Genomic DNA, 25,659 nt, shown 5'->3' with positions numbered 1-25,659 from the left:
CTGAGTAACTTGCTCAGGATCAGTTCATTTCAGAACTGTCAGGAGCATTATGGGAAACTTAAATGGTGTCTCCCTGATCCAAAGGCACAGCCCTTATCAGATCAGAGTGCTGGCTAAAGGAGAAAAGGGGCAGGTGGTACCTTAATCGAGATAACCTCCACTGTCAAAGGAGGCAATATGGTTCTGAACAGCAATTACTGCTAGGAACTGCCAGTGTGAAAAGTAGTACTGCTGCACTTGGGTCCATAGCTGTCAACTTTCGGATTTGAAAATAAGGGATCAGCAGCCTCACCTGTCCTGGAGACAGTCTACGGGATATATAACAATCCAGGATAGCAGCAGGAAATGGCGGGAAACGGCGCTGGAATAAGGGAATTTCCCGCAAAAAAAGGGAAGGTTGACAGCTATGCTTGGGTCCTGCTTTCAGGATCCCCATCTGGCCATCTGGTTAGCCATTGTGAAAAGAAGACGCTGGACTGGTTGGGCCTCCAACCTGATGCGGCTTCGGGGCTTGTATATTATTTTGTCATGTTCTTACCTCAGTTGCCAAAGGATACAAAGGATGCTGGTGCCAGAACCTGTTATATGAATGAATACAAACATAGATGGATAGATAACTCTACGCACGTGCAGAGTGCAGCGCCCCTTGCTATGAGGCAAATTTGTGACAAATTTAAGCGGTGGCTCCCAGCTCCTCTTACCCTACTCCAGGGGTTTTGGGGGGGATTTAAAGAGAGGATCCTCCCTATGTGCTATAAATAAAGAATAATAATATGGATGCTTGTATACATAACGAAAATAATAAAGAATCTGCCTAAACCAGCTCAGTCTTGTTTTTTTAATTCTCCCCTCAAGTCTCTGGGAATAGATTTTGCTTCTAATACTCGTTTGAGGTGAGGCCCTTCCAAAAGGCCGCCACCCATGTTGGCCAAGCCAAGGTTCTGAATCACCACTGGAGAGGCTCCCAAACACCCATTATGTAGTGACCTTCCTCTTTGGGCCTGGTGTCTTCGCCAGAAACAAAGGGAGGGGTTGGCAGCCTCTCCCCACCTGGCCCGGTCCCTCATGTTAATGGAACCCTAGTGGCTGAGTCAGACCACACACCACCCAATGCTCCCCCAAGACTCCTGTTTCTCAGGTATGAATATCATCTTCTTTGGGAGAGCACCACATACCTGGCTGTTGCTTCATCTCTGGAGTGAGCGGTGCTAAGGGTTCATCAGCTTGCCTTAAAGAACCAGAGAAGGCAATGGCTGTAGCTCGGAGGTTAGAGTACCTGGAAGTCTGCAGTTCAGTCTCCAGCATCTCTGGATAGAGGCCCTGAAGCTCTGAGGCTCTGGTCTGAGGCCCTGAAGAGCTGCTGCCTGTCAGTGCTGATGGTATTGAGCTAGATGCAGCAAGTGGTCTGATTCTGCATAAGGCAGTTCTTCCCAATGTTGCCATTCAGAATCATGAGGACCAGGAACTTTATTTCTGGATGGACAATTAGTGCATTCTAAACAGGTAGGAACTGAGTGCCAACAAACCAACAGTAGAGATTATGAACCAAATGGGATCTGAACTGTATGCAAACTGTATTCATGTAGAATTAATAGTGTTGTTATATGAAAATTTGGGGTTGGCTTTTACAGCCAAACTCCCGAAGGACTTTGTATCCCCTCTGTCCATTATCAGAGAAGAATGGATGGAAGCAGGAACCAGCAGAAGAAAGCAATGAATATATTTATTTTCTGTAGCAACAGTTCCCCTCACCCCTTGCAAGGAGGTGAGGACCTAGAACAAAGGTGGATCCCAAACGTCTTTTAAAGGCTTTAGAAGTTGCCCAACCCCTTAAGCCAAAGGCCACCCAAAAGCATTATACAAGGAGTGCATGACTTGTCTCCTTTCTCAGACCTGATAATGCTTGCTGATTGCCTTATCCTGGCCACTCTGGGGCACTCTTTTGAAATTTTAAATATCCTAGTTCCTGAAACCATTGTCATAGACCTCCCCTATTCATACATAAAATATGCTCCTTTGACAGGATTTGAAGAATTTATATGGGAAAGGTTTTTCCAACATACTTCCTTTTACTGCAGGGAAAATATCTGGGGACATTAAGAGAGCCAATATGGCTTCAGGATTGTTCTGTGTACTAAAATAGTCTATTTTTTTCAGGGAATATTTCCTAATTTTGAAGGTGAAGGATTGGTTTTCTGTGGAGTGTGGCTTGCTATGTGTCTGCACCTTTATTACAGGGTGGAAGTGTTTTATGTAATTAATATAAACAATGACAAACAGAAACCATGCTGGTCACAGGTTTAATCCCTGGCATCTCCAGGTAGGGCTGAGAAAGACCCCTGCCCCAAATCCCTGAGAGCCACTGCCAGTCAGTGTAGACCAGGGTTTCCCAAACTTGGGTCTCTAGCTGTTTTGGACTACAATTCCCATCATCGCTAGCTAGCAGGACCAATGGTCAGGGATGATGGAAATGGTAGTCCAAAAACAGCTGGAGACCTGAGTTTGGGAAACACTGGTGTAGATGATATTGAGCTTGATGGACAAATTGTCTGGCTCTGTACAAGGCAGCTGCCCATGTCTCTATTTAGAATCATGAGGACTAGAGTCTTACCTTGTATTTTCACTGGGCGGAATGTCAGACAGCAAAGACCTGCTAGCACTTGCCAAAATCCCAGGTAGGCTATTGTAACACAGGTTTGGAGGCGGACTCTGACCTTGGCTCCTCCAGAGCAGGACAAACAAGCCAGCTGTGATCTAACACTGCTTGTGTAAGGATTTCAAAGTGTTAGTAATTTCCCTCTGGAGGCCAACCCATAAGCAGCAAAGAGACTGCTTCCCTTCAAACCAGAATCTGCTTGTGCGATAATCCAATGTTCTGTTTGTTGTGTTTTGCAACACTGTTTGCTTTTGGAAAACTGTCCTTGAGGCAGGGAAAGGAAGAAGGAATCACAATGGACTTAGTTCCTCCCCCCTCCCAAAATAAGACAACACATTCCAGGAAAGGTTTTGTGAATAATATGTGATTCAATAATCCTGCATGCTTGGGGTTCGATGATCTCAGGGCCCTGAATGCCCTTTACCCTAACTCCTAATATTTCAAAGTGGATTATTGTACTCAAGAAGACCAGCTATACAAGGTATGCATGTGCATTGCTGCATGTGGGAAGGTAAGAAGATGCCTTAAACAGAGAGAGCATTGGTCTGTTTACACTGACTGGCAGCCTCATTGCAGGGTTCCAGAGAGGGTTCTCTCCCAGCCTTCTCTCAAGATTGAACTTGCGAACTTGTGCATGCAAGGACCGAATTAAATGGAAACACAGGAAGCTGCCTTATTACTGAATTGCACCATTAGTCCATCTGGCTCATTGAATGGACATGCAGCAGCTCTTCACAGATTCAGGCAGGGGATATTCCCATCTCTACTTGGAAAGTGAACCTGAGGCTGTTGTGAGTGAGCCCTGTGGAGACTTCTTGGCAGGGCTGCTCAGAGCGGGAGGAGCTGGGTATTGGGGCGGAGAATTTTCCAAATGATGTATTTACAAAGGCTTTCCATTTGAAAGAAATGAGTTGGAATAAAAGCACCTGTTTGAAACCCATTTGATGGCCCATTGTCATCTGTGGACTGCAAAAGCTGGCATTATAACCAGACTAATGAGTCCTCAGATCAAAGGTCAGAGAGAAGAAATGGTGGCTGGTGCCCACTGCAACTGCTAGGGCAGAACGCAGGAAGCCCAACACAAGGTGGAGCCAGAGTCAATGACAGACACAGCCAGCTAATTCTAGTACTGTACTTCCCTCATCTTTATCCCTGCAGAATTCTACAAGGGCAACACTGAAACTGAAGAGAAACCCAAAACAGGAAGAGCCACCTGCTGGATTGGAGGCAAGGAAAAATGCAGCCAAGTGAGGTCCGGTGGGGAGCAGACTGAAGTTGGTTGGGCAGAGTCCCATTCACCCAAATAGGCCAGCCTCCACTGCAGGCAGAAATTCTGTGGCGAAGTGAACTGTTGGATGGAAAAGGACTGACAGAGGCTGTTTACAGACAGTTATTTCTGCCATGCAATGGGACAATCTTCTTTTTCACCACTTCTGTGTCGTTAGCTCTGATCCAAGGAACTGATATTTTGACAAGGTAATGGGAAGAAAGGGAAGAAGACTTGCTGAAGAGGGTTGTCCCCATCCTTCTTTATTGCAGCTGCTCCCTTCACATCCCTACTCTAAATCAATGGAGCAGTAGAAATAAACTAGACCAGGTTGCATGGCATATTTAGGTTCAGTCAATCACGCAACTTCTGTTTCAGTCAATTCCATGGCTATGAGAAATTGCACATTTATACTCCCTTTTTAAGGGCTACATGTTTGGGGGCAGAGGGTAGGGAGGAAAAGAGTGAAAATCTGTAAAAACAGCTCCAAAACTGCAAGCATAGCAACTGGAAGAAATTGTACTATCTGCCATGGGTGCCATCCATCAGATGTCCACCATTTAATGACAAAAGTGTTTATCGTATTTATAGGGCGTTAGTTTTTGGCTTTTCCACAATACAGTCTGAAGCTCTGTAAAGACCTGCAAAACTGGTTTTGACCTAAGACAATGGCAGAGTCCCAAAAATGATGTACAGAAACACCACTGAACTTGTCTTCCTGAGGATTTAAACTTTTTATATTTTGTTTAAGGTTTTACTTATTGCTGCAAAAAAAACCCCAACCAACCATAAGGACAATGACTGGTGAAATTCATAAAAGAATTTGAATACTATTTGCAGGGTTCAACGCTATCATCTGTACACTGTTAAACTTACATAACATTCTGTTCTGCCCCCCCCCCCCTTTAGACTCATTTGTCAATGTCTGTCCATGGGAACATCTCCTTAGGAAATGGGCGGATCTGGCAATTTTGGATTTTCTCCCTTTCTCTTTCTTCCAGTTCAGTTCTCCACATTTCCACACCAGTCTGCAATTTATTTTAAAGTCCTTGTGAAAGCTCATTGGCATTTTAGTACAAATTTCCCCCTAACACGCACATTTTTGCAAACTAATCTTCCCCAATACAATGCATTGCTGTATGTTATTTTCACCAATACAGTGGTACCTCCAGTTGCGGACGGGATCTGTTCCAGAGGTCCGGTAGGATCCCAAAGTTTCCGCAACCTGAGGACCGCTTCTGCGCATGTGCGTGCGGCAAAACCCGGGCAAATACTTCTGGGTTTGCCGCTTTCGCATCCCGAAGTTTACGACACCAGAGGGTTACGTAACTGGAGGTACTACTGTACACGCATTCCTAGGCACACTTTACTCCCAAGCTTGTGCATTTTTGTACACATTACTTGGCTGGAGAACTGCACTGCAAAGTTTGGAGAAGTGTGAATTTTGGGAGGGTAGCTGTGTTTCAGTTTGCATATTGTTTCAGAAAGCAGAGTGGGATAGATTTGCCTTTAACTGCGAACTGAATCAAATCCCTCCTACATCCTGACATTTCCTCCATGGCAGTGACCTTCTCCCATCTTTCCCTCCCTCCGCGCCATGTTCCTTAAGCCTTCAGTTCCTAGTGCTGCCAGGGATGGTGCTCTGGAGCACTTTTAAGGAGGCCATGTCACTTCCTGCTGGAGCAGCTGCTAGGCAGGCTCTGGAGGATGGATTCCAGGTTCTGCTTGTCGCTCTGGATCTCCGCCAAGTCCCTCTCGAAGGCCTCGATCCTCTCCCTCTGGGTTTCAGCCTCATGCTGCAAGGTGCTCAGCTGCTGGCCCAGGGCACCAGATCCCGCCAGGTTTGACTGCAAGTGCTCCAGCTGGATTTGGCTCAAGTTCAGTGCAGCTTCTGACAGAGCACTGTGGTCTATGTTGCCTAGCCAGGGAATGGGGTAAGGTGGGGGGGGGGGATAGGAAAGAGAAACACATTTATGTATTATTATTTATTTCAATCATTTCTATACCACTTCACATTCTCTGCCCTCACCCCAAGCAGTTTACTACTTTAAAACGTCAACTAAAATCTGATAATATGCTAAAATAAAACATGGCCAAATATAAAAATGAAACATTGCTCCTGAAAATCCAATAGGAAAATGCAAGGAAGATCCACGTTTAAAGCATCATAATAGACAGGAAAGAAACATATTCCCTGAGCATAAAGCAGGGTATCCAACTAATATGTCCTGCTAGTGCGAAGATTTCCACTTACACCATGGGTCTCCCCCCCCACTCCCCCCCCACATCCTGCACCTTCTCCTCCCTATCTCCAGAGGGTTGGGTGTTATGTACTGTGTTGAATAGGATCCAAACACAATAGGATCCAAAATGCAGCAGTCTGATTGGTCCTAGAACAATAGGATTCAGAATGCAGCAGTCCTAGAACAATGCAGCAGTATGATTGGTCGGCAGGAGCCACCCAATCCAGCTCCAGATAGAAGTGAATCCACAACCTGATTGGTCTACAGGAGAATTCCAGAATTAGCCAATCACGTGCAGCCCATTGTGTAAATAATGTATATAAAGCAGATACTTCAAGGGGCCTTTCATCCCCTCCTCACCACTATGAGCTGAATAAAGAGCATGAAATCACTTTGCAACTCTGGGTATATTTAATTGGGGAAACCCCTGGAATAAGTTTAGTAGAGGATGTGTGGGGAGGGGGAGCAGATGGGAAAGTCCTGTTGTACAAACAGAAATCCTTGTACTGGCAGAACTGTGACTGAGCACCACTATGGATGCACCCCCCCCCCAACACACACTTTACAAATGAAAGCCAATTTGTTTTAAACTGTTTGGTTCACCTTCACCACCCCTTACCCTGCAAGAGTGCGGTTCTCTGCATCTTTTTCTGACAAGAGCTCCTGAGAATGTGGTGATGGAACCTGGTGAACCTCTGCCAGCGATTGCAGCTACTTAAAAGGCACATAGCTTCCCCTCTCAGGTTGCAATCCTAGCAAGAGGTATAAATGAAACCTCTATTCATGAACTCTCTTTCCCTTGAAGCTCCTCAAAGCAGGGTCATATCTAAAGTTAGTCCTACACAGAGTGGATCCACTGTAGTTCATAGACATGACTGACTTTGGTCCATTAGTTTTCAATGGGCTTACTCTGAGTAAAGGCTTAGCCACACTTAACTTTCCTCTGTTCTTTCCAGGCACAGAGTGTGCTTTGCTCTGAGTGCTGCCTGTCCTGCTCCAGAGCTTTCCCTGCAAAAATCCACTCCTTAAAGGTCAAGTGGAGCAAATGGCAATCCGCCGGGGGGGGGGGGCGGGGATGACCCACAAGAAACTGAGCTTTTGAGCGCAGAACTGTGCCTAGAAAGAGTGAGGCAAAAGGTAAGTGTGGATAAGCCCTCAGACTTAGTTGGACTCAATCCTGCAACTTCTGCCTTGTTCCTAAAATTCCCAGTTTGACAATAGACAGATACCCCCTAACTATACTGTTGTAGACACTTGTTGAAAACTTTTTTTGTACCTAGATATGCAATCTATATTTCCTATAGGTGTTTTAAAAGCTTTATTGGTTTTTATCTTGGATTTTAATAATGATGGCTCTCCATAGATTTGGGTTTTTGAAATATATTTGTTTCAATGATGATGGTTTTAGGTATGTTTGTCTTTCATTGGACTGCTGAGTTTAGCTGTGTTTTGCACCAATTTTTTTTTTGAGAACCTTTTTGATCAAGCAGTTTATGTGTTTTCTAAAGGATTAAAAAAAACACCTCTCTAACATAAAAGCTGGGCACCTTTCCATACACTTTGCTCAACTGACATGCGTCTTTTAGCACTGGATAATAATAATAAATAATAAATCTGTAAAATATACTGCAGCTTTAAGTAAGGCTCAGGTATCTTAGAGTCCCTGATTTCTTCTGTCTCATAGGCTCATAAAATTGTAGAGTTGGAAGGGGCCCCCAAGGGTCATCTAGTCCAACCCCCTGTGATGCAGGAATCTTTTGCCTGAAATTAAGAGTCTCCTGCTCCACTGACTGAGATATCCCTCAGAGCCCTTAACCACAGCCTTGTGAGCAGAAAGCTTTGCCCGTCATGGACCTGGTGGCAGGGGAGAGGTCTTCCTGCTTAATTTCTACCTGCCAGGCTTTTGTTCAAGGCACAGCATTTGGCAAACACTCATTAATCCCCAAAGGCTATTGATTGCAACATTAGGATTAAAGTTCACTGTAGTTCTCAGAAACCTTTATGAAAAGAAGGTGACCAGTTTTACAGGAAAGGCTGCCCTCTTGTGGTTGGCACACAAAGTGCTGAGCTTTCAGCTGCATCACAGGTGTGCCCAGGATGCTACTGCAGGAGCAAGGAATTGGATCTGACGGGCATGCCAGATCTTTCATTCTCCTACACACACCCTGTAAACCAACTATGGCAGGTGGGTGGGGCTGCCGACCTGTCAATCACCTGACGTTATAAAGCTCAACATAGACGGTGAGCACCTTTGCAGAAGCAGTTTGAATCCAAACTGCACCTGCAGATGGACAAAGCCAGGGCAGGCCACAGGCCACACACAGCTCTGCCATTCACTGCTGCTCTTTGCCATCCCCATCAGCCGCTTGATGCATTCATTTCATTCTGCCTAACAACAGGGCCGGCCTTGTTCTCTGGACTTAAGAGGTTCATTGCGCTTCCTTGAATTGCTTGCAACCAACTATTCTCACAACACACTCAATGGAAATGAAAACAGCCAAGTGGTGTTGGTTGCTCACCGAGACTGGTGAGCAGGCTGTTCAGCGCCGCAATGTCCATCTCCAAGGAGCCCTGGGCATTTCGGAGGCTCTTCTCAAGATCGTTCATCTCCGCTGCAACCTTCCAATGAGATTGTCTGTGCATTAGAATTGTAGGATTGGCAGGGACCACAAAGGTATACTTTAACCCCTTGACACATGCAACAGTGTCCTGGTCAGGGCTGGAGAATCTCGGGCCCAGAGGAAAAAGCAACCCTCTAGGTCTGTCCCTATCCAGCTCTTGGGGCTCTCCTGAGGCCCTGCCCTGCTCTCCTTGCCACAAACCCATCTCCAGGCATTCTCTGCAAGCTCTCCAAGTGCTTTTGCCTCCCTGGAATGCATCCTTAAACTGTGATCGTGCCTCTTGCTTGCCTAGATGGAAAGATGTATGGTGTGTGTGTGTCCAAACCTCTGGTTTTTGGATGGCTAGTATGTAATCTCCTGACAAAGGCACAGGTCACATCCATGACTCTGCCCAGTTTTGCCTCTGGCCACATCCACCACTGGCATGTAGGCCCCTACCCCCAAAAGTTCCCCACAAAGGAATGCAGCCATTGGGTTGCAAAAGGTGACCCCACCCTGAAATAGGCGATTAGTCCATGGATATGGCTCTAGAGATATAACAACGTAAGACATGGAGCACATGTTATAAAATTGGGAACCTCAGAGCCAGGGGGCAAAAGTGGATCCTGCAGGCTTCCCTATCTGGCCATTGGGACTGTGCCCAGGCCACACCTCTCACGGGCCCTACTCTACACCTTTCTCTAATGATTTCACATGTCCTTGAACTGGAATGATGCCTCTTGCTTTCCCCAACCCACCACATCCACCATCAGCATTCGGCCCCTGAAAGTCTGCATATGAAGGAAGGCAGCCCTTGGGCGGGAAAAGGTTCCCCATCCCTGGCGCAAACAAACAATATTCAGAGTAAACTAAAGATTTATGGAAAGTGGGGTCATGTTCTTTAAAAAGGGATACCACAGGAAACTCAGGAAGCTGCCCTATGCTCAGTCAGACTACTGGGGTCCATCTAGTTCAGTATTGCCGACACTTGACTGGCAGTGGCTCTCCAGGCTTTCAGGCAGGGGACATTCCCAGTCCTGCCTGGACATGCTGGGGATTCTGCATGTAAAGGAGATCCTCTGCCCCTGAGCTATGGTCCTTCAACAACCCTAGCAGTGCACCCCCTCCAGTTAATGAATCCAAAGCATCACTGACTTGTCCAGGTCCAGCGAGGTCGTTGCCACGTTCTTCAGACTCACGCTTCTGCCTGGAGGCTTCTGCCACAGTCGAAGCAACACGTGCCTTAAGTTTATCCACACGCCTTTTCTCCCACTTTGCGTCTCTGAGTGTGTCCTGGGCCTTCTGTTGAAGAGGATGACAAAAACAGGTGAGGAGGATGGGTCATTAGAGGGTGGGGGGGTGGGAAATCTAAAAGAAATAGCAGGCAGGGTCAAGCTAGGGTGGTGTCATGGTTAAGAGCATCACGCTGGGACCTGAGGGTTCAAATCCCCATTCAACACTGAAGCCTAGTGGGTGCTGTGGGCTGCTGCAGCCTCTATGCTCAACATGTGTGTTTGTAAATGAACACAAATAATATGGGGCCCTGAAAAACCCCCAGGGAACTCCTTCCAAAGGAAACCAAACCCAGGCAAGCCCTGTGCCCCTCTAGAGGACCTCACCCCTCAGGAGAAGCGGGCTGAACTTAACAGTAGGCCTTAAACTTCACAGTTGTGGGCTGTTCATACCTTAGCACCTTCCTTCGCGACCAACTCTGCATTGTTGGCAGTTTTCTGGGCCTCAGCAGAGACTGAAAAGGAATCTCCCAGAATCTTCTGAGCTTGTCTGGTCTTCTTCTGGGCCTCTGCTATTGCCCGATCCCGCACAACTGTCATTTTCCTGTTTGTGGCAGACTGGCGCTTGTGACGTGCACCTAACCTCTTCATCCCTGATGGTGAGGGAGTAAAGAGCTTGGTTATCCTGATTATGATATTGAGATCAAGTGTGGTGTAATGGTTAGAGCATCGGACCTGGGAGACTATGGTTTGAAGAAGCTAAAATGGAAGGATCTTTTTTTTTTTGCTAAACTTAGGATGGAAATCGCAGCCAATGGGAAATGGGAACGGAATATATTGAACTGTGCTTGAATTAATGAATATACAATAAGCAAATAACTATGGATTACTGTTTTAATATATGACCATAGTGGAGAGACTACTGTGTGAATAAAGGTGAAGGATTTATTGTTTCTCAACATGGAGGAAGGGTTGTTAAAGTTTTTGGAGGTAAAGTTGTTATGCTGGACTGGAGGAAGACTATTGTTGGCACTTATTAACAACAACAACAGCAGCAGCAGCTGCAGCAGCAGCAACAACAACAACAACAGGAGAACCCCTTTTAAACTTTCTGTGTGGAAGGGAACAGGAATTAACTTGAGGCATCTGGGTCTGATGACTGGGAAAATATTGCCTAGTAGAAAGAGGAGTACAGTGGTGCCCCATAAGACGAATGCCTCGCAAGACGAAAAACCCGCTAGACGAAAGGGTCTTCTGTTTTGGAGGTGCTTCGCAAGACGAATTTTGCTATGGGCTTGCTTCGCAAGACGAGAATGTCTTGCGAGTTTTTCCGACTTTTTTCCCCTTTCCCCCTCCTTTTTCTAAGCTGCTAAGCCACTTATCCGCTAAGCCGCTAATAGTGCTAATCCGCTAAGCCGCTAATGGGCTTGCTTCGCAAGACGAAAAAACCGCTAGACGAAGAGACTCGCGGAACGGATTCTTTTCGTCTTGCGAGGCACCACTGTAGATGGATATCATTCTGGACTGAATACAGTGGTACCTCGGGTTAGGTACTTAATTCGTTCTGGAGGTCTGTCCTTAACCTGAAACTGTTCTTAACCTGAAGCACCACTTTAGCTAATGGGGACTCCTGCTGCCGCCGCACCGCCGGAGCCCGATTTCTGTTCTCATCCTGAAGCAAAGTTCTTAACCCAAGGTATTATTTCTGGGTTAGCGGAGTCTGTAACCTGAAGCGTATGTAACCTGAAGCGTATGTAACCCGAGGTACCACTGTACTTTGAATCTATCTATCTATCCATCTATACTGATAGACTGAGAATAGTAAGTGCTTTCTCTGTCTCTCTCCCTTTCTTTTCTCACTCTTGTATTATTTTTATCTTCCTGTTTCCTTTTCTTTCTTTTCTTTGTTTTTGCTTCTTCTTTTTTATGAGTCAATGAGGGCACTGTATGCAAATGAAGGTGATGGCTAGTTGGTGAAGGACCCTGTGTGAGAGGCAGGGAAGGGAAGTTCTCCAGGGGTGGGAGGCTGGGAGAAGAAAGGGAAGCTCCCAGGTGGGAGATAGAAGGGTCAACCCCTTTCTGTGGGTGACAAGGATTAAGATCTACCTTTACGAAACAGTAAGCATGAATTTGTGTAACTGCTACACAGACAGTTTAACGTTCTTCAACATCAACTTTGTTGGACTGGTCATGTTGTCAGGATGTCTGATTATTGTCTTCTAAAGCAACAGCTTGCTTTCTCCTGCCCTGGAGGGCAGGACTTGAACCAATGGCTTCAATTTACAAGAAAGGAGATTCCGACTAAACATCTGGAAGAACTTGTTCAATATGGAATAGATTCCCATGAGAGGTGTTGGACTTTCCTTCCCTGGAGGTTTTTAAGTGGAGGTTGGATGGCCATCTGCCATGGATGCTTTAGCTGAGATTTCTGCATTGCAGGGGGTTGGACTAGATGACCCTCAAGGTCCCTTCCAACTCTATGATTCTATGATATAGCTGTCCTCACAGGGGCCGATGGGAGTTGCAGTCCAAAAACATATGGAGGGTTCTAGGTTGGCCAAGGCTGATCTAGATACAAGTCGAGGTAGCGTACTCATCATGGAAGTAATTGATCAGGCACTCTTTTCTTACCATCCAAGGTAGCCAACAAGGTCTTTGTTTCGGAGAGCACAGCCTCCCCCTTTGAGAGCGATGAGGATGCCTGTGTGTGGGCGTCATTTGTCCTTTGCCATAGCTACAAAAAACAAAAACGATCAATGGACTACATGGAGATGGCGGAAATGACGGGCAGAATCCGAGACCAGGGAGAAGAGTTGGTGGAAGAAGATTGGAAGAAATTGAAAGTCTATTTACAGAAACATTGTAAAATTTTTGAATGTTGATGACACTGAAATGAAATGAAGGGGTTCTGGTAATAAGGTAAAGATTGTGTAAGAATGGACTGATGTTAGAAGAAAGCTCGAAGTTAACGAATTTGCTGAACTAACTTTTAACTGGAATACAAAAAAGGGAGACGTGAGGAAGTCAGGAAAATAAGTTAATCAAAGAGGAGAAGATAAAAAAGAGGGATTTTTGCTTTTTTTTCTTTTGTCTTTATGTTAACTGTTGGAACTTTTGTATTTCTGTGACTATGTATTTTCTTTTGTGTTCTTCTATCGTTTGTTATATAATCTTTTTTATTGTTAAAACTTAATAAAATATCATTTAAAAAAAAACAATCAGGGTTTTCTACCCACACCTGTTTTGCCTATTTGTTTATTTCACAAGGTTTATATACTGTTTAATTATAATAAAACCTCTAATGAGCCACACACAAAAAATAAAACTTTAAAGCTATTAATAAAACACACTTAAAAATAGGTATTAAAAACATTCACAAGATAATTAAAAACAACAGTATGGATTAAAAGATTAAAACACAAGTTGGCTTGACCTGGACAGCCTTGATTAAACAAAAATCTTTTAAGCAAGTACCAAAGTAAGTACTGTACAGTGAAGGTACCCGCCTTCTGTCAATCAGCAGGGAGTTCCAAAGTATAGGTGGTGTCACACTAAAAGACCAACCATCTCCATGCACAGTGTTGGAGGCAACCTAGATTTTGTTTAAATGCACCATTATTTTTTAAAAAGAAAATCCGTAAGTTTGCCAGAAAAATGCCCTGTACTCAAGAAAAGCACTACCCAATCTTGTTATCATAGCAAGAAAGGGGAGGTAGAAAACATCTGAAAGTCTGCTCTTGAAGGAATTCTCTTAAGAGAGAGAGGGGGGGGGGGAGGTAGGTTGTTAAGAAAGAGGTTGGGCTACAATTGTAATAGTAGTCCCAAAATACATCCACAGTGATCCAGCATTTTTTTTTTTTAATAAATGCAGGTGATTTGGACCATGTGCACTGGGAGCTCTCCCATTCACTGTGGAAGCCTCAATTGAGGGAGGTCTTCACACGTGTTCCTGTAGGCATAGGTAAAGGTAAAGGGATCCCTGACAGCTAAGTCCAGTCACGGACGACTCTGTGGTTGTGGCACTCATCTTGCTTTACAGGCCGAGGGAGCCAGCATTTGTCTGCTTCCGCAGACAGTTTTTCAGGGCCATATGGCCAGCATGACTAAGCCGCTTCTGGTGAAATCAGAGCAGCGCACAGAAACGCCGTTTACCTTCCTGCCGGAGCGGTACTTATTTATCTACTTGCACTTTGACGTGCTTTCGAACTGCTAGGTTGGCAGGAGCTGGGACGGAGCAATGGGCTCTCACCCCATCGCAGGAACCGACCTTTTGATCAGCAAGCCCAAGAGGCTCAGCCTGCAAAATGGATTAGTGCTGAAGCCATGTATGCAACCAGAAAACAGCTCCTCCAACTCATTCATTTGTATAAATATTCCTCAAGTTTTGTTTTAGCTATGTGCTGAGGGTCCTGGAAAATCTTATGAGGTCAGTATTTTGGCATTGATCCTAAAGCATTTTCAGTCAAGCTAGGAGAGAGGGAAACCGAGGGTCATTTTCAGGATTCAGTGTGATTGGCTTTACCCATTGGCTAAATATCATTAAATGGGTTAGGTTTGCCAATGTCACTTTTGGGGCTCTTCATGGCAGATGACCTTCTTTGTTTTCCACTTGCCTAAGAAAAGCAGCTCAGAGCAATATACCCATTACTAACATCATTACTGTCTTATTTTTTCCTGCTGCTATTTGGTTGTTTTTATTCTGTTGAGAGACAGGGAGGTGTAATGGTTAGAGCACTGGCCTGGGACTAGGGATACCAGGGTTTGAATTCCAACAGAGCCATGAATATTACCTTGGGCCAGTAACTGCCTCTAAGTCTAACTTTCTGCCAGCCTAGCAGTTTGAAAGCATACCAGTGCAAGTAGATAAATAGGTACCGCTGTGGTGGGAAGGTAAACAGCATTTCCAGGTGCTCTGGCACTCATCACAGTCCTCCATGCACCAGTGGTAGTTTAGTCATGCTGATCACATGATCCGGAAAGCTTTCTGTGGACAAATGCTGGCTCCCTTGGCCTGAAAAGCAAGATGAGCACCACACCCCATAGTTGCCTTTGACTGGACCTAACCATCCACGGGTCTTTTACCATTACCTACCTTAACTCACAGGGTTGCTGTTAGGATAAAATGGGGAGAACCATGTATACCACCTTGAGCTCCTTGGAGGGAAAGGTAGTATATAAAGTAAGTAAGAAAGAAAGCTTTTCTGTGCACGATTATTATTTATTCATTAGCTTAGTGGTTTTCAGCTAGTGTGATGTGGCACCATGGGATGCCTTGAGTGATGGTCAGGGGTGTTGTGAGCAGCACTGGCCTCTGTCCCTCTTTCCTTCCATCCCTCCTTTGATGCCCTCTTGCACTTCTGCCTCCCAAAGGCCTGCAGAGCTGTTTGGTGCAGCAGCCCTGGTAGTACATATAATTTTAAGATATATCGTAGTTATGCTAAACAGCCTCAGTCCTGTATACCTGAAGGAGTGTCGCCACCCCCATCGTTCTGCCCGGACACTGAGGTCCAGCGCCGAGGGTCTTCTGGTGGTTCCCTCATTGTGAGAAGTGAGGTTACAGGGAACCAAGCAGAGGGCCTTCTTGGTAGTGGCGCCCGCCCTGTGGAAAGCCCTCCCTTCAAATGTGAAGGAAATAAGCACCTATCTTATCTTTAAAAGACATCTGAAGGCAGCCCTGTTTAGGGAAGTTTTATTATTATTATTATTATTATTATTATTATTATTATTATTATTATTATGATGCTAACATGAGCATGCAAGAAGAGCCCTGCTGGATCAGGCCAGTGGCTCATCTAGCCCAGCATCCTAGTCTCACAGTGGCAAACCGGACACCTGTGGAAAACCCACCCACAAGCAGCACCTGACTACAAGAGCCCTCTCCACTCCTGTGATTTCCAGTAACTGGTATTTAAAAGCGGTACTGCCTCCAGCCATGGAGGCAGAGTATTTTCATCACGGCTAGCTGATATTGAAAGCCTTCATCCTCCATGAATTTGTCTAATCCTCTTTTAAAGCCAGTTTGATTGCATTTTAATCTCTCAATTTATTTTGATGCTTTGTTTTTGTAATCTCAGGAGTGAATGGCACCCTCTTGTGGACACACGTTGCCATTTTCCCAATGTAAACAGCAGCGCTCAGCCAGAACAACTGAGAGGGATTTTGTACTTTTCAGGATTGTATAGCAGCACCCTCTTGTGGACAAGTGTTGCCATTTGGTCAATGCAAACAACAACACGCAGCCAGAAGAAGAGAGGGAATTGTGTCATTCCTGCCAGTGCAAACTGTCCTTGTTAGAAATGGGATGCAGCCCCAAGCAGAGAATAACTCACTTGTTCCAACTCCTTCATCTTCTGAGCCATGCCCTCCAGTTTGGCCTCTACAATAAGAGATCCATTGGCCACCAGGTGTTTATTCTGTTCTGCCAGGTGCGCCAGTTCATTGGCACAATGAGTAAGATTTTCAGCCTGCTGAACCAGGGGTTGCTGTAGGAGCAAACGCCGGAAGAAGTTTAATTTCTATTAAGTGATCTGACCCAAGCAAGATGGTTTGTTGTTGTCATTACAGCATTGCCACCACTCAGTGGCTTTCAAACTGGCAATACAAAAAGTGAAACAAAAAACCCCATAGAATAAAACCAAATTAGTTAAAATGGTATGATACCCTTAGTAAAACAGCAATGGGAGATTATAAAAAGTAATCAGTGAACAACAGTTTTCTACCTGGGTATTAGTAAAGTTTCCAGGGAAAACTATAATTAAATTGGAAACTGTGCCAGCCAATAACAGCCAGATAGACTCCTCACAAGAACAAGGGATGGGGGGAGAGAAAAACCTTTGCCACCTCATTTTTAAAGGTAAGAGCCATTCCCCAGATTCTTAAAGTTCATCCCCACACCCCAAAGTCACTGGGTTGCATTCAGCTAGCTCCTTTTCAGAGTAAATCTATTGAAACTAATAGGAATAAGCCATGTCCATTGGTTTCAGTGGGTCTACTTTGTGTAGGACTGCCATTGGCCAAAACCCATGGCATACCTCCCCCCCCCCCCTTTTATGTGGCATGGTCCTGTGAAAAGGGGCAGGGGGTGTATTTAGTGCACATTTATTCCCCACTGCTCACCAGCTCTATGACACTGATCTGCGTGAGGTTATTTGCCATGTTGCCCTGATGGACTGAAGCAAAAGTCTCCTCAGCTTTGGCTGTAGCCTCTTCCATCCGGAAGCCAAGCTCCTCCTGTGCCTTTTGGATTCTCTGGTAGCTGTGAGAAGATGCCAAAGGAAACTGTGAGCCAATAGGGCAACAAAAGAAACAGAAAACTGATGCAGGATACACAATCACGTGGTCTGGGAATGGAAGTTCCTGAGAAAGACCAGGAGGCATTTTTGCTGACTCAAAACTCCCAGTCATTATTTCAGAGTCCTTGAAATCAAAATTTAAAGCTGACATCAAAGAGGAAAATACTAGCAAAACAATTAAGGAGGTGGGTTTTTGTTGTTGTTTTTTGCATCTCATTTTGCCTAGATCAAAACTTGAAGCAAATTATGATGGTCCCTCATATGATGTTAATCATATGATTATGAAGATGGAGATAACATTTGTGGAGCAGATGAGCTGGACTGAAAGCATCCTCATTGCCTTCAGTCTAAACATATCTGTTCCTCTATGAGGTTAAGGTTTGTTGAGGGGCAGAGAACTCTTGTCTGCATGCTCGCAGGAAAAAATGGCTGTGGATAGCACTGATTGGCTAATAATTAAGATGTTTCTAATACTGTATATCTGTATCTCATGCCTTCTAGAACTGAGAACAGTGTAACTCAGGGTCAACAATATGGTAACTGCAGATGTTTACAGGCTTTGCATTTGGGCATCCACTTGGTCACTGTGGGAAAAGGATGCTGGACTACATCCCCAAGAGCTCACCTCTCTTCCATCTGTCCCCTAAACTCCAGGTTTGCATTGTCCTCTATGATACTCTGCAGAAGGTGGTAGCTCTTGTTGGACAAGAGCATGGCCTTTTGGGCAGTGTCCTCCACCAAGGCTGCAGCCTCCATATGGCTGTGGAGAGAAGAGAGAAAACAGAGTGACTTTGGCATTGATGGCAATCTCACTAGTCCAATCGCTACGTAAAGGGTAAAGGGGACCCCTGACCATTTGGTCCAGTCGTGGCCGACTCTGGGATTGCGGCACTCATCTCGCTTTATTGGCCGAGGGAGCCGGCGTACAGCTTCTAGGTCATGTGGCCCGCTTCTGGCAAACCAGAGCAGCGCACGGAAATGCTGTTTACCTTCCTGCCGGGGTGGTACTTATTTATCTACTTGCAGTTTGAAGTGCTTTCGAACTGCTAGGTTGGCAGGAACAGGGACCAAGCAACGGGAGCTCACCCCGTTGCGGGGATTCGAACCGCCGACCTTCTGATCAGCAAGTCCTAGGCTCTGTGGTTTAACCCACAGCGCCACCCACGTCCCTGTCCAATCGCTACTAGTTGATTAATTGGGTGAACTACAGTACTCAGGATTTGGGGGAGGGGCAGAGGAATGTGCTTTAAACATATGGTGTACACGCAGCCTTCATTGTACTCATACCCACTGAAATCAGTGAACACATTAGTCCATTCTAAGTTGGAACTTATATATTCAACTGTGAATATGTGAAACATACCTCTGGGCCAGCACTCTAGACTCCTGTGCCTGGTGGGTCCAGTTGGTGGGCTGGGGCGACATTTCAGCAGGAAACTCCTTTAAGGGAAGGAGGGAAAATCCTCTGGTTTTCTAGAGTAAACTCTCTTCTCTGGCAATACACTTCTGAAAATAATATACTCCTTGCAAGCTTCCCACAAAACAAACACAAGATGTGGGGCTAAAACATCAATGGGGAACCTCTGGCTCAGGGGCCTGATTAAGCCTGCCAGATTCCCCATTTGGCCTGCCAGGCCATTCTGGCAACGCTACACTCACCTGCTCTACACCCGCCTTCTGATATGATGCCAAGCGTGCAGCAGGTAAAGACGTACTGTATATCAGGCTTCATAAGCTCTGACTATCAGCCAATTGTCAGGATCTGTGAAGCCCAGAGGACAGTGCTCTACGAGTTCCAGATACAGTGGTATCTGGACACTGGTGGTCAGTGGGGCTGGTGGGGTGGAACAGGAAGCAGAGTCAGAGACAATGAGAGGCGGAGCCAACTTATTTCTAGTTTTGTCCCTATCGCCCTGCTATTTTCTCTAAGGGCAACACTGAGACTAAGGAGGAGAAAGCTGACAGGCATGGCCTCCCTCTGGACTGGTTGTAAGTAAGAAGGCAGGAAGGGCAGGGATGGAAAAGGGCAGACTGAGGTTGGTGGGGCAGTGCCCTGTTCTCCCTAATGGACCAGCCTTCAGCACACAGTGATCAGCTGATCTCTGGCACTTGGCGAGCTGTGCCTTTGCCCATGGGCGCTTTTGAATTCTGCGCCATGCCAGCTCCACTCTCGGTGTGGTACCATGGCATCCAGTGTGTCGGTGGCCATCTGGATCTGTTGTTGTGTGGACTGCAGGATGGGCAGGATGTCAGTGAGGAGGAGGCAGCCCTTGGTGCCACTCTGGTTGTCACAGCCCATAATCTCACTGGTGTTCCTCAGCCGGCTCTCTGCATCATGCACTAGGCTCTCCAGCTCAGCAAGCTCTTCTAGGAAAGCCACTTTGGCACCTGGAGGGGACAAAAACAGTTCTTTGCAATGGCTACTTCACATGCTTGGGGCTGTGCCCAAGAAAAGCTGGATATGGAGCATTATGGGATATGTTTTGGGGGGGTTATCGAATCAACTCCTTTGTAGTGGAGAGGTACATAGTGTATTGTGCATAGAGCGCAGGGCAGGAGGGTACAACATTTTAGCCTCTGCAATTGACCAGAGAACCAAGGGAAGCTGCTCCCTCTGCCTCGAAGGAAGAGCATCATGGCTAGGAAGAGACTAACCTGGCTGTATCCATTGGTGAAAGAATGACCAGCTACAGGGTATTATAAGGGCTGGAGGAGGACTGTAGCTCAGTGGGTGAGCATCTGCCTTGCATGCAGAAGGCCCCAAGTTCAATCCTCCAGGTAAGGCTGCCTGAAACCTGAGACAGCTGCTGCTGTTCATTGTAGACAACCATGAGCTTGGCAGCCCAATGGTTTAAGGTAGCTTCTTAGAGCCTTCCTTAGAGCTTGTTTGCTTCCTTCCTGGCAGAAGGAACACCTCTGGGAACTTTATAACCAGTGCTTCTTTCAGGGGGCTCTCAAGGGTACACAGTACTGGCACCTTTTTTGTCCTATAAGAAAAGCACTGGTTAAAAGTGTGGCACTGACTGTAACAACTTCATGGTGAGTACCAGAACCCTTTTTCTAGAAGAAAAGCACTGTTTTTAACCAAAAATCAGTGCTAGTTGCTGTCTTCCTCAATCTCAACTCCTTTCCCTTTTTGTTGTGCCTTTTATTTTTGAGCAAGGTGTGGAACCAGATGGACACACGTGAAATGCACATGAAGAAGACACATATACTTGACCTTATACTTGACCTTTTTTGAGGCAAATCCTAGGACACTCTTGACTTGCTAGTTTGATGAAAATTGGGAGGATTCTCTGTTGGTGGGTCCCTTCTAGATATTTCATGTGCTCCAACAGAAAGGGAAGACCCCTTTCCCACCCACCCAATCTCTTTACCTTTTAACAGGTAACGGCTGTGGAGAGTGTCACCCCGTGGTGTGTCCCGCAGCATGGCTGAATAATAACGTGCCCTTATCACACCACAATTTGGTTTCTCCAACCATGACTCCATCTTTGTCAACTTGGCCTTCAAATTGTCTGCCTGCAGGGAGAAAGAGAGCAATATGGAATGGCTTTCCAGGGAAGAGATACATAATATAAAAAGACAGCCTCACGGTGCAACTTTGAGCTTGGGTTCCACAACTTGCTGCTTGCAGAGGAAATGAGGCTGAAACACGATGGCTTTTGGGAAGAAATGCAGACATGATAGTAAAAGACAGTTGTACAGTGCAAAGGGTAGAAAATAGTTTATTTGATTACGTTTAGGCAACTTTCCCAGGCAAATGCTTGTCTAAAATGTCTTAAGCTCATTTTATCACATTGATACCAAAATCAGAAAGTGAAAAGACACAACTTAAAAACTACCGCCCCATCTCCCTTTTAAATGTGGATTACAAAATATTTGCAGACATATTAGCAACTAGATTTAAGAAAGTCTTAAATGAAGTAATTCATAAGGACCAAGCAGGCTTTCTCCCTGGCAGACATTTGTTTGCTAATACAAGGAATATTATTGACATTTTGGAACTTTTACAAACAAATATTAATACAAAAGCAGTTTTAATTTTTATAGATGCGGAGAAGGCCTTTGATAACATTTCTTGGAAATTTATGAAGAAAAATCTGGAAGGAATGGGAGTGGGACGGGGCTTTGAAAATGGGATAGAGGCAATCTATTCAGAACAAAAGGCTAAACTGATAGTTAACAATGTGATTACGGAAGAGTTTAAAATTGAAAAGGGAACACGACAAGGCTGCCCTATCTCCCCATTGTTATTCATTTCGGTCTTGGAGGTGCTCTTGAACATGATTAGGGGGGACCGGATGGTTGAAGGAATTCAGGTCGGAGAGAAACAATACAAATTGAAAGCGTTCGCAGATGACCTAGTTTTGACCCTACAGGAGCCAGAGCCAAGTACGAAAAAAGCATTACAATTGATCCAAGAATTTGGCCGGGTGGCGGGATTTAAATTAAACAAACAGAAAACTAAAGTATTGGGAAAGAACTTGACAGATACAGAGTCAGAATGGTTTCAGAAAGAGACAGAGTTAAATGTGGTTAAAAAAGTGAAATACCTAGGGGTAAATATAACATCAAAAAATCTAAATCTGTTTAAGGATAATTATGAGAAATGCTGGTCAGAAATTAAGAGAGATCTAGAAAGTTGGACAAGACTGAAACTTTCTTTGTTAGGCCGAATCGCCGCTGTAAAGATGAATGTATTGCCAAAAATGTTGTTTTTGTTTCAAACATTACAGATTGTGGATAAAACAGAATGCTTCCAGAAGTGGCAGAGAGATATTTCCAAATTTGTCTGGCAGGGCAAAAAGCCCAGAATCAAGTTTAAGATACTAACTGATGTGAAAGAAAGAGGGGGCTTTGCCCTGCCAGACTTAAGGCTGTATTATGAAGCAGCAGCTTTCTGCTGGCTAAAAGACTGGCTACTTCTGGAGGACACTGATGTATTGGATTTGGAAGGTTTCAACAATGCGTTTGGTTGGCATGCGTATCTATGGTACGATAAGGCTAAGATTCATAAGGCTTTTAAGAACCATATTGTCAGAAAGGCAGTATTTAATGTCTGGACAAAATATAAAGACTTATTGGAAAATAAAACTCCAAGGTGGCTTTCACCATTGGAAGCTAAGGCCCGAAAAAGACTCAGTATGGAGGCCAAATGGCCAAAGTATTGGGAAATATTAGAAAAAGAAGGAGACAATTGGAAATTGCAGAGTCAGGAGAAAATGAAAGATAAAGTGTGAGATTGGTTACACTACGCCCAGATTAAAGAAGTTTTTAAACTTGATAAAAAATTAGGATTCCAGGTGGAAAAATCGAAATTAGAAACGGAATTGCTAGAGCCTAAGACCAAGGTACTTTCAAGAATGTACAACTTGCTGTTAAAATGGAACACACAAGATGAAACGGTTAAATCGGCTATGATAAAGTGGGCACAGGACATAGGGTATAATATTATGTTTGAGGACTGGGAAAAGTTGTGGACTATTGGGTTGAATTTCACTGCATGTAATGCTCTGAAAGAAAATGTAATGAAAATGATATATAGATGGTACATGACCCCATTCAAACTTGCAAAAATATACCACTTGTCTGATAATAAGTGTTGGAAATGTAAGGAAAATGAAGGAACGTTCTTTCACCTTTGGTGGACATGTCCTAAGGTGAAGGTCTTCTGGGAAATGATATATAATGAGCTGAAAAAGGTATTTAAGTATACCTTCCTTAAGAAACCAGAGGCCTTCCTTTTGGGTATTGTCGGCCAAGGGGTGTTAAAGAAAGACCGAACTTTTTTCATGTATGCAACAACAGCAGCAAGGATACTTATTGCTAAACACTGGAAAACCCAAGATCTACCCACACTGGAAGAATGGCAGATGCAACTGATGAACTACATGGAACTGGCTGAGATGACTGGCAGAATCCGAGACCTGGGAGAAGAAATCGTTGAAGAGGACTGGAAAAAAATTAAGCTTTATCTGCAAAAATATTGTAAACTGTATGAATGTTAAGCAGGATGCTTGATTTTAGACAAATTGGCACCATCAAAATAGATGAAGTAAATCATGAAGATAATTTAAATATAAGATGAAAAACCTATTTTTTTTAGATAATTATTAGGCTAAATTAAATTTTCTTTTGTAAGGATTGGAATAAACGTATCTAAAATTTGAAATATATTCGAAATTTGACAGTAAGGATGGAGATAAGGGAATAAATTGTTGTTTTAAGTGTATTAAACTAGAACGTAGGAGCGGGAGATGTGAGGAAGTCCAGAAGTGATAAGAAAATATGTGATATGCAATGTTATGTTCATTTTTTTTTTACTGTAAATGAAAAATTCTTAATAAATATTTTTTTAAAAAAAATAAATAAAATGTCTTAAGCTCAAAAATGACGAAAGATAAAAATGGCAATACAAAAATGTAAAACTTGAAACTACCACTCAACAACACAGTCTTAGAAATGAATACATGTATTCAATCCAGAAATTTATCAATTAAATTTTTAAACAGTTCCTGGTTCTTGGCAATATCACAGAGGCCAATTAGCATCACACATAACCAGATTCTGCTTCATATTTGTATATAAATGCAACTAAATCAACAAAAACATTGGTTGACTAGCCATAAATTTGACTAAATTACTGGTATCTAAATTTAAGTATTACTGCCTAGCCACAGTAATTCATGATGTAGTAACTTCCTAATTTGACTGCCACAATGCATTCTACATGGGGCTACCCTTGAAGACAGTCCAGATGCTGCAACTGTTAGAGCGCCAAGTAGTGTAGCCAATCACACCCATACAACACCAATTTTAAAGGAGCTGTACTGGTTGCATATATGCTACTGGGTACAATGATGCTAACTTATGAAGTACCTACTTAAAAAACCTGGGACTCAAATAACTGAAGAAGCATCTTTCCTTATGCCAACCTGAACAGGCCCTAAGATATGCTAAAGAGTGTTGGGTCTACTGTATAGTGACATGGGATAGAACCTTCTCACTAGCGGCACCCCACTTCTGGAACTCCCTCCACTTGGAGGTTTATATGGCACCTTCCTTTGCCTTAAGACTTAAGCTGTTCAGCCAGGCTTTGGTGGGCATTCTGAGCTGAGTGGCTGGTGAGACCAGCTCAAAATGAAATGCTCTGTTTGCCCACAGAAATACAGTTATCATAATTGTTAATTTACATGTTTGGTTGCATTAACTGGTTTATGATTGCTGTTGTTTTGTTGTTTTGATACCAGGGATCTTAAGGGATGGACAGTAGTCTAGAAATATAGTAAGGAAGTATTTTTGTTTTTAATGGGGTTAATTGGCTAACTATACATTTAGCAAATCTGACTAAAATGTTTGAGTAGCTGATTGGCTGAATGACGGGCTGATGCAAGCAAGCAAGCAAGCGGTGGGTTTTACCTCTTCCTTCACGAGACTGTAGCAAATAGGACACGCCAGGCACTGATTGCTCCCAGGGTCATAGAAGTGGTTCACTTTGCATTGGTCACACTTGTACCCCACAAAGCCTTGCTTGCACACACATGTGCTGTTGTCATGGCACTGGAGGGAGACAGAACCGAGCTGGGAGCAGTTGCAGGCTGGAAGTAAGAAAACAATATGTGTGACTCTTAATATGGGGACAGCATGCATGGGAAGGAGGAGTAGAAGGGGAAAGGACATAGTCTGGTGATAGAGCACCTGCCTTGCATGCAGAAGGCCTCAGGTTCAATCCCTGGCATCTCCAGGTAGGAATGGGAGAGACCCCTGAGTCTAAAATCCCTAAGAGCCACTGCCAGTCAGTGCAGGCAGCACTGAGCTAGACAGACCAGTGGTCTAACTTGGAATAAGACAGTTTCCTACATACATCCCTTTTGATTCAAACAACACCCCACCTTTCCAGCTTTTTGAGAGGCTTCCAGAGGTAGGCAAAGGGAAGAGAAATACTGAGTTTTCTTTTTAGGATAATGGAGTATCTCCACTATCAAAAGCAGCAAGCCTTTGAATATCTGCTGCTGGGAACTCAGGTCCCTTTGCCCCACCCCCAAAATGTTTGAGGGGGCTGGAGGGTCCCAAAGTTGATGGGCATTGCTGCCTTTCTTTCTATTCTACTTTTAGACTTTGTTTCCCAACAAGCCCTGTAAACGAACTTGTAAAGGATTGCTGGATGGCAAGAGAGCAAAAACCATCAACATAATTTCTTATTTATCATTTCACCATTTACCCTCCCCATAAGTGGGCAGGGTAAAGCTCTCCTCCTCCTCTTCCTCCTCCTCCTCTTTTTCTTTCTACCCTTTACTCCAAGGACGCAGGGCTCATTACAACAATTAAATCACAATATTTAAAAGCAATTTAAATTAAAGCCTACT

General features: G+C 44.4%; 1 protein-coding gene across 2 annotated transcripts in view; it reads right to left on the bottom strand.

Annotated features, from left to right (window-relative positions):
• Positions 1–4,161: 4,161 nt before the first annotated feature.
• Positions 4,162–25,659, bottom strand: part of LAMC3 (laminin subunit gamma 3) — a 67,730-nt gene continuing 46,232 nt past the window's right edge. For both annotated transcript variants that reach the window (XM_079962533.1, XM_079962534.1), the window contains 12 exons: positions 24,713–24,891; positions 20,668–20,812; positions 19,473–19,678; positions 18,654–18,730; positions 17,916–18,050; positions 17,115–17,253; positions 16,328–16,480; positions 12,630–12,732; positions 10,452–10,651; positions 9,922–10,068; positions 8,686–8,785; positions 4,162–5,841 (listed from right to left, as the gene is read on the bottom strand). In XM_079962533.1, the coding sequence (XP_079818659.1) occupies positions 5,591–5,841; positions 8,686–8,785; positions 9,922–10,068; positions 10,452–10,651; positions 12,630–12,732; positions 16,328–16,480; positions 17,115–17,253; positions 17,916–18,050; positions 18,654–18,730; positions 19,473–19,678; positions 20,668–20,812; positions 24,713–24,891 (1,835 nt within the window). In that variant the 3' untranslated portion in view covers positions 4,162–5,590. The remainder of the gene's footprint in view (positions 5,842–8,685; positions 8,786–9,921; positions 10,069–10,451; positions 10,652–12,629; positions 12,733–16,327; positions 16,481–17,114; positions 17,254–17,915; positions 18,051–18,653; positions 18,731–19,472; positions 19,679–20,667; positions 20,813–24,712; positions 24,892–25,659) is intronic.

This window comes from Podarcis cretensis, assembly GCF_951804945.1.
Source record: "Podarcis cretensis genome assembly, chromosome: Z".
Classification (NCBI taxonomy): Eukaryota; Metazoa; Chordata; class Lepidosauria; order Squamata; family Lacertidae; genus Podarcis; species Podarcis cretensis.
Note: the sequence above shows the minus strand (reverse complement) of the source record. Positions and strands in the feature narration are given on the sequence as shown.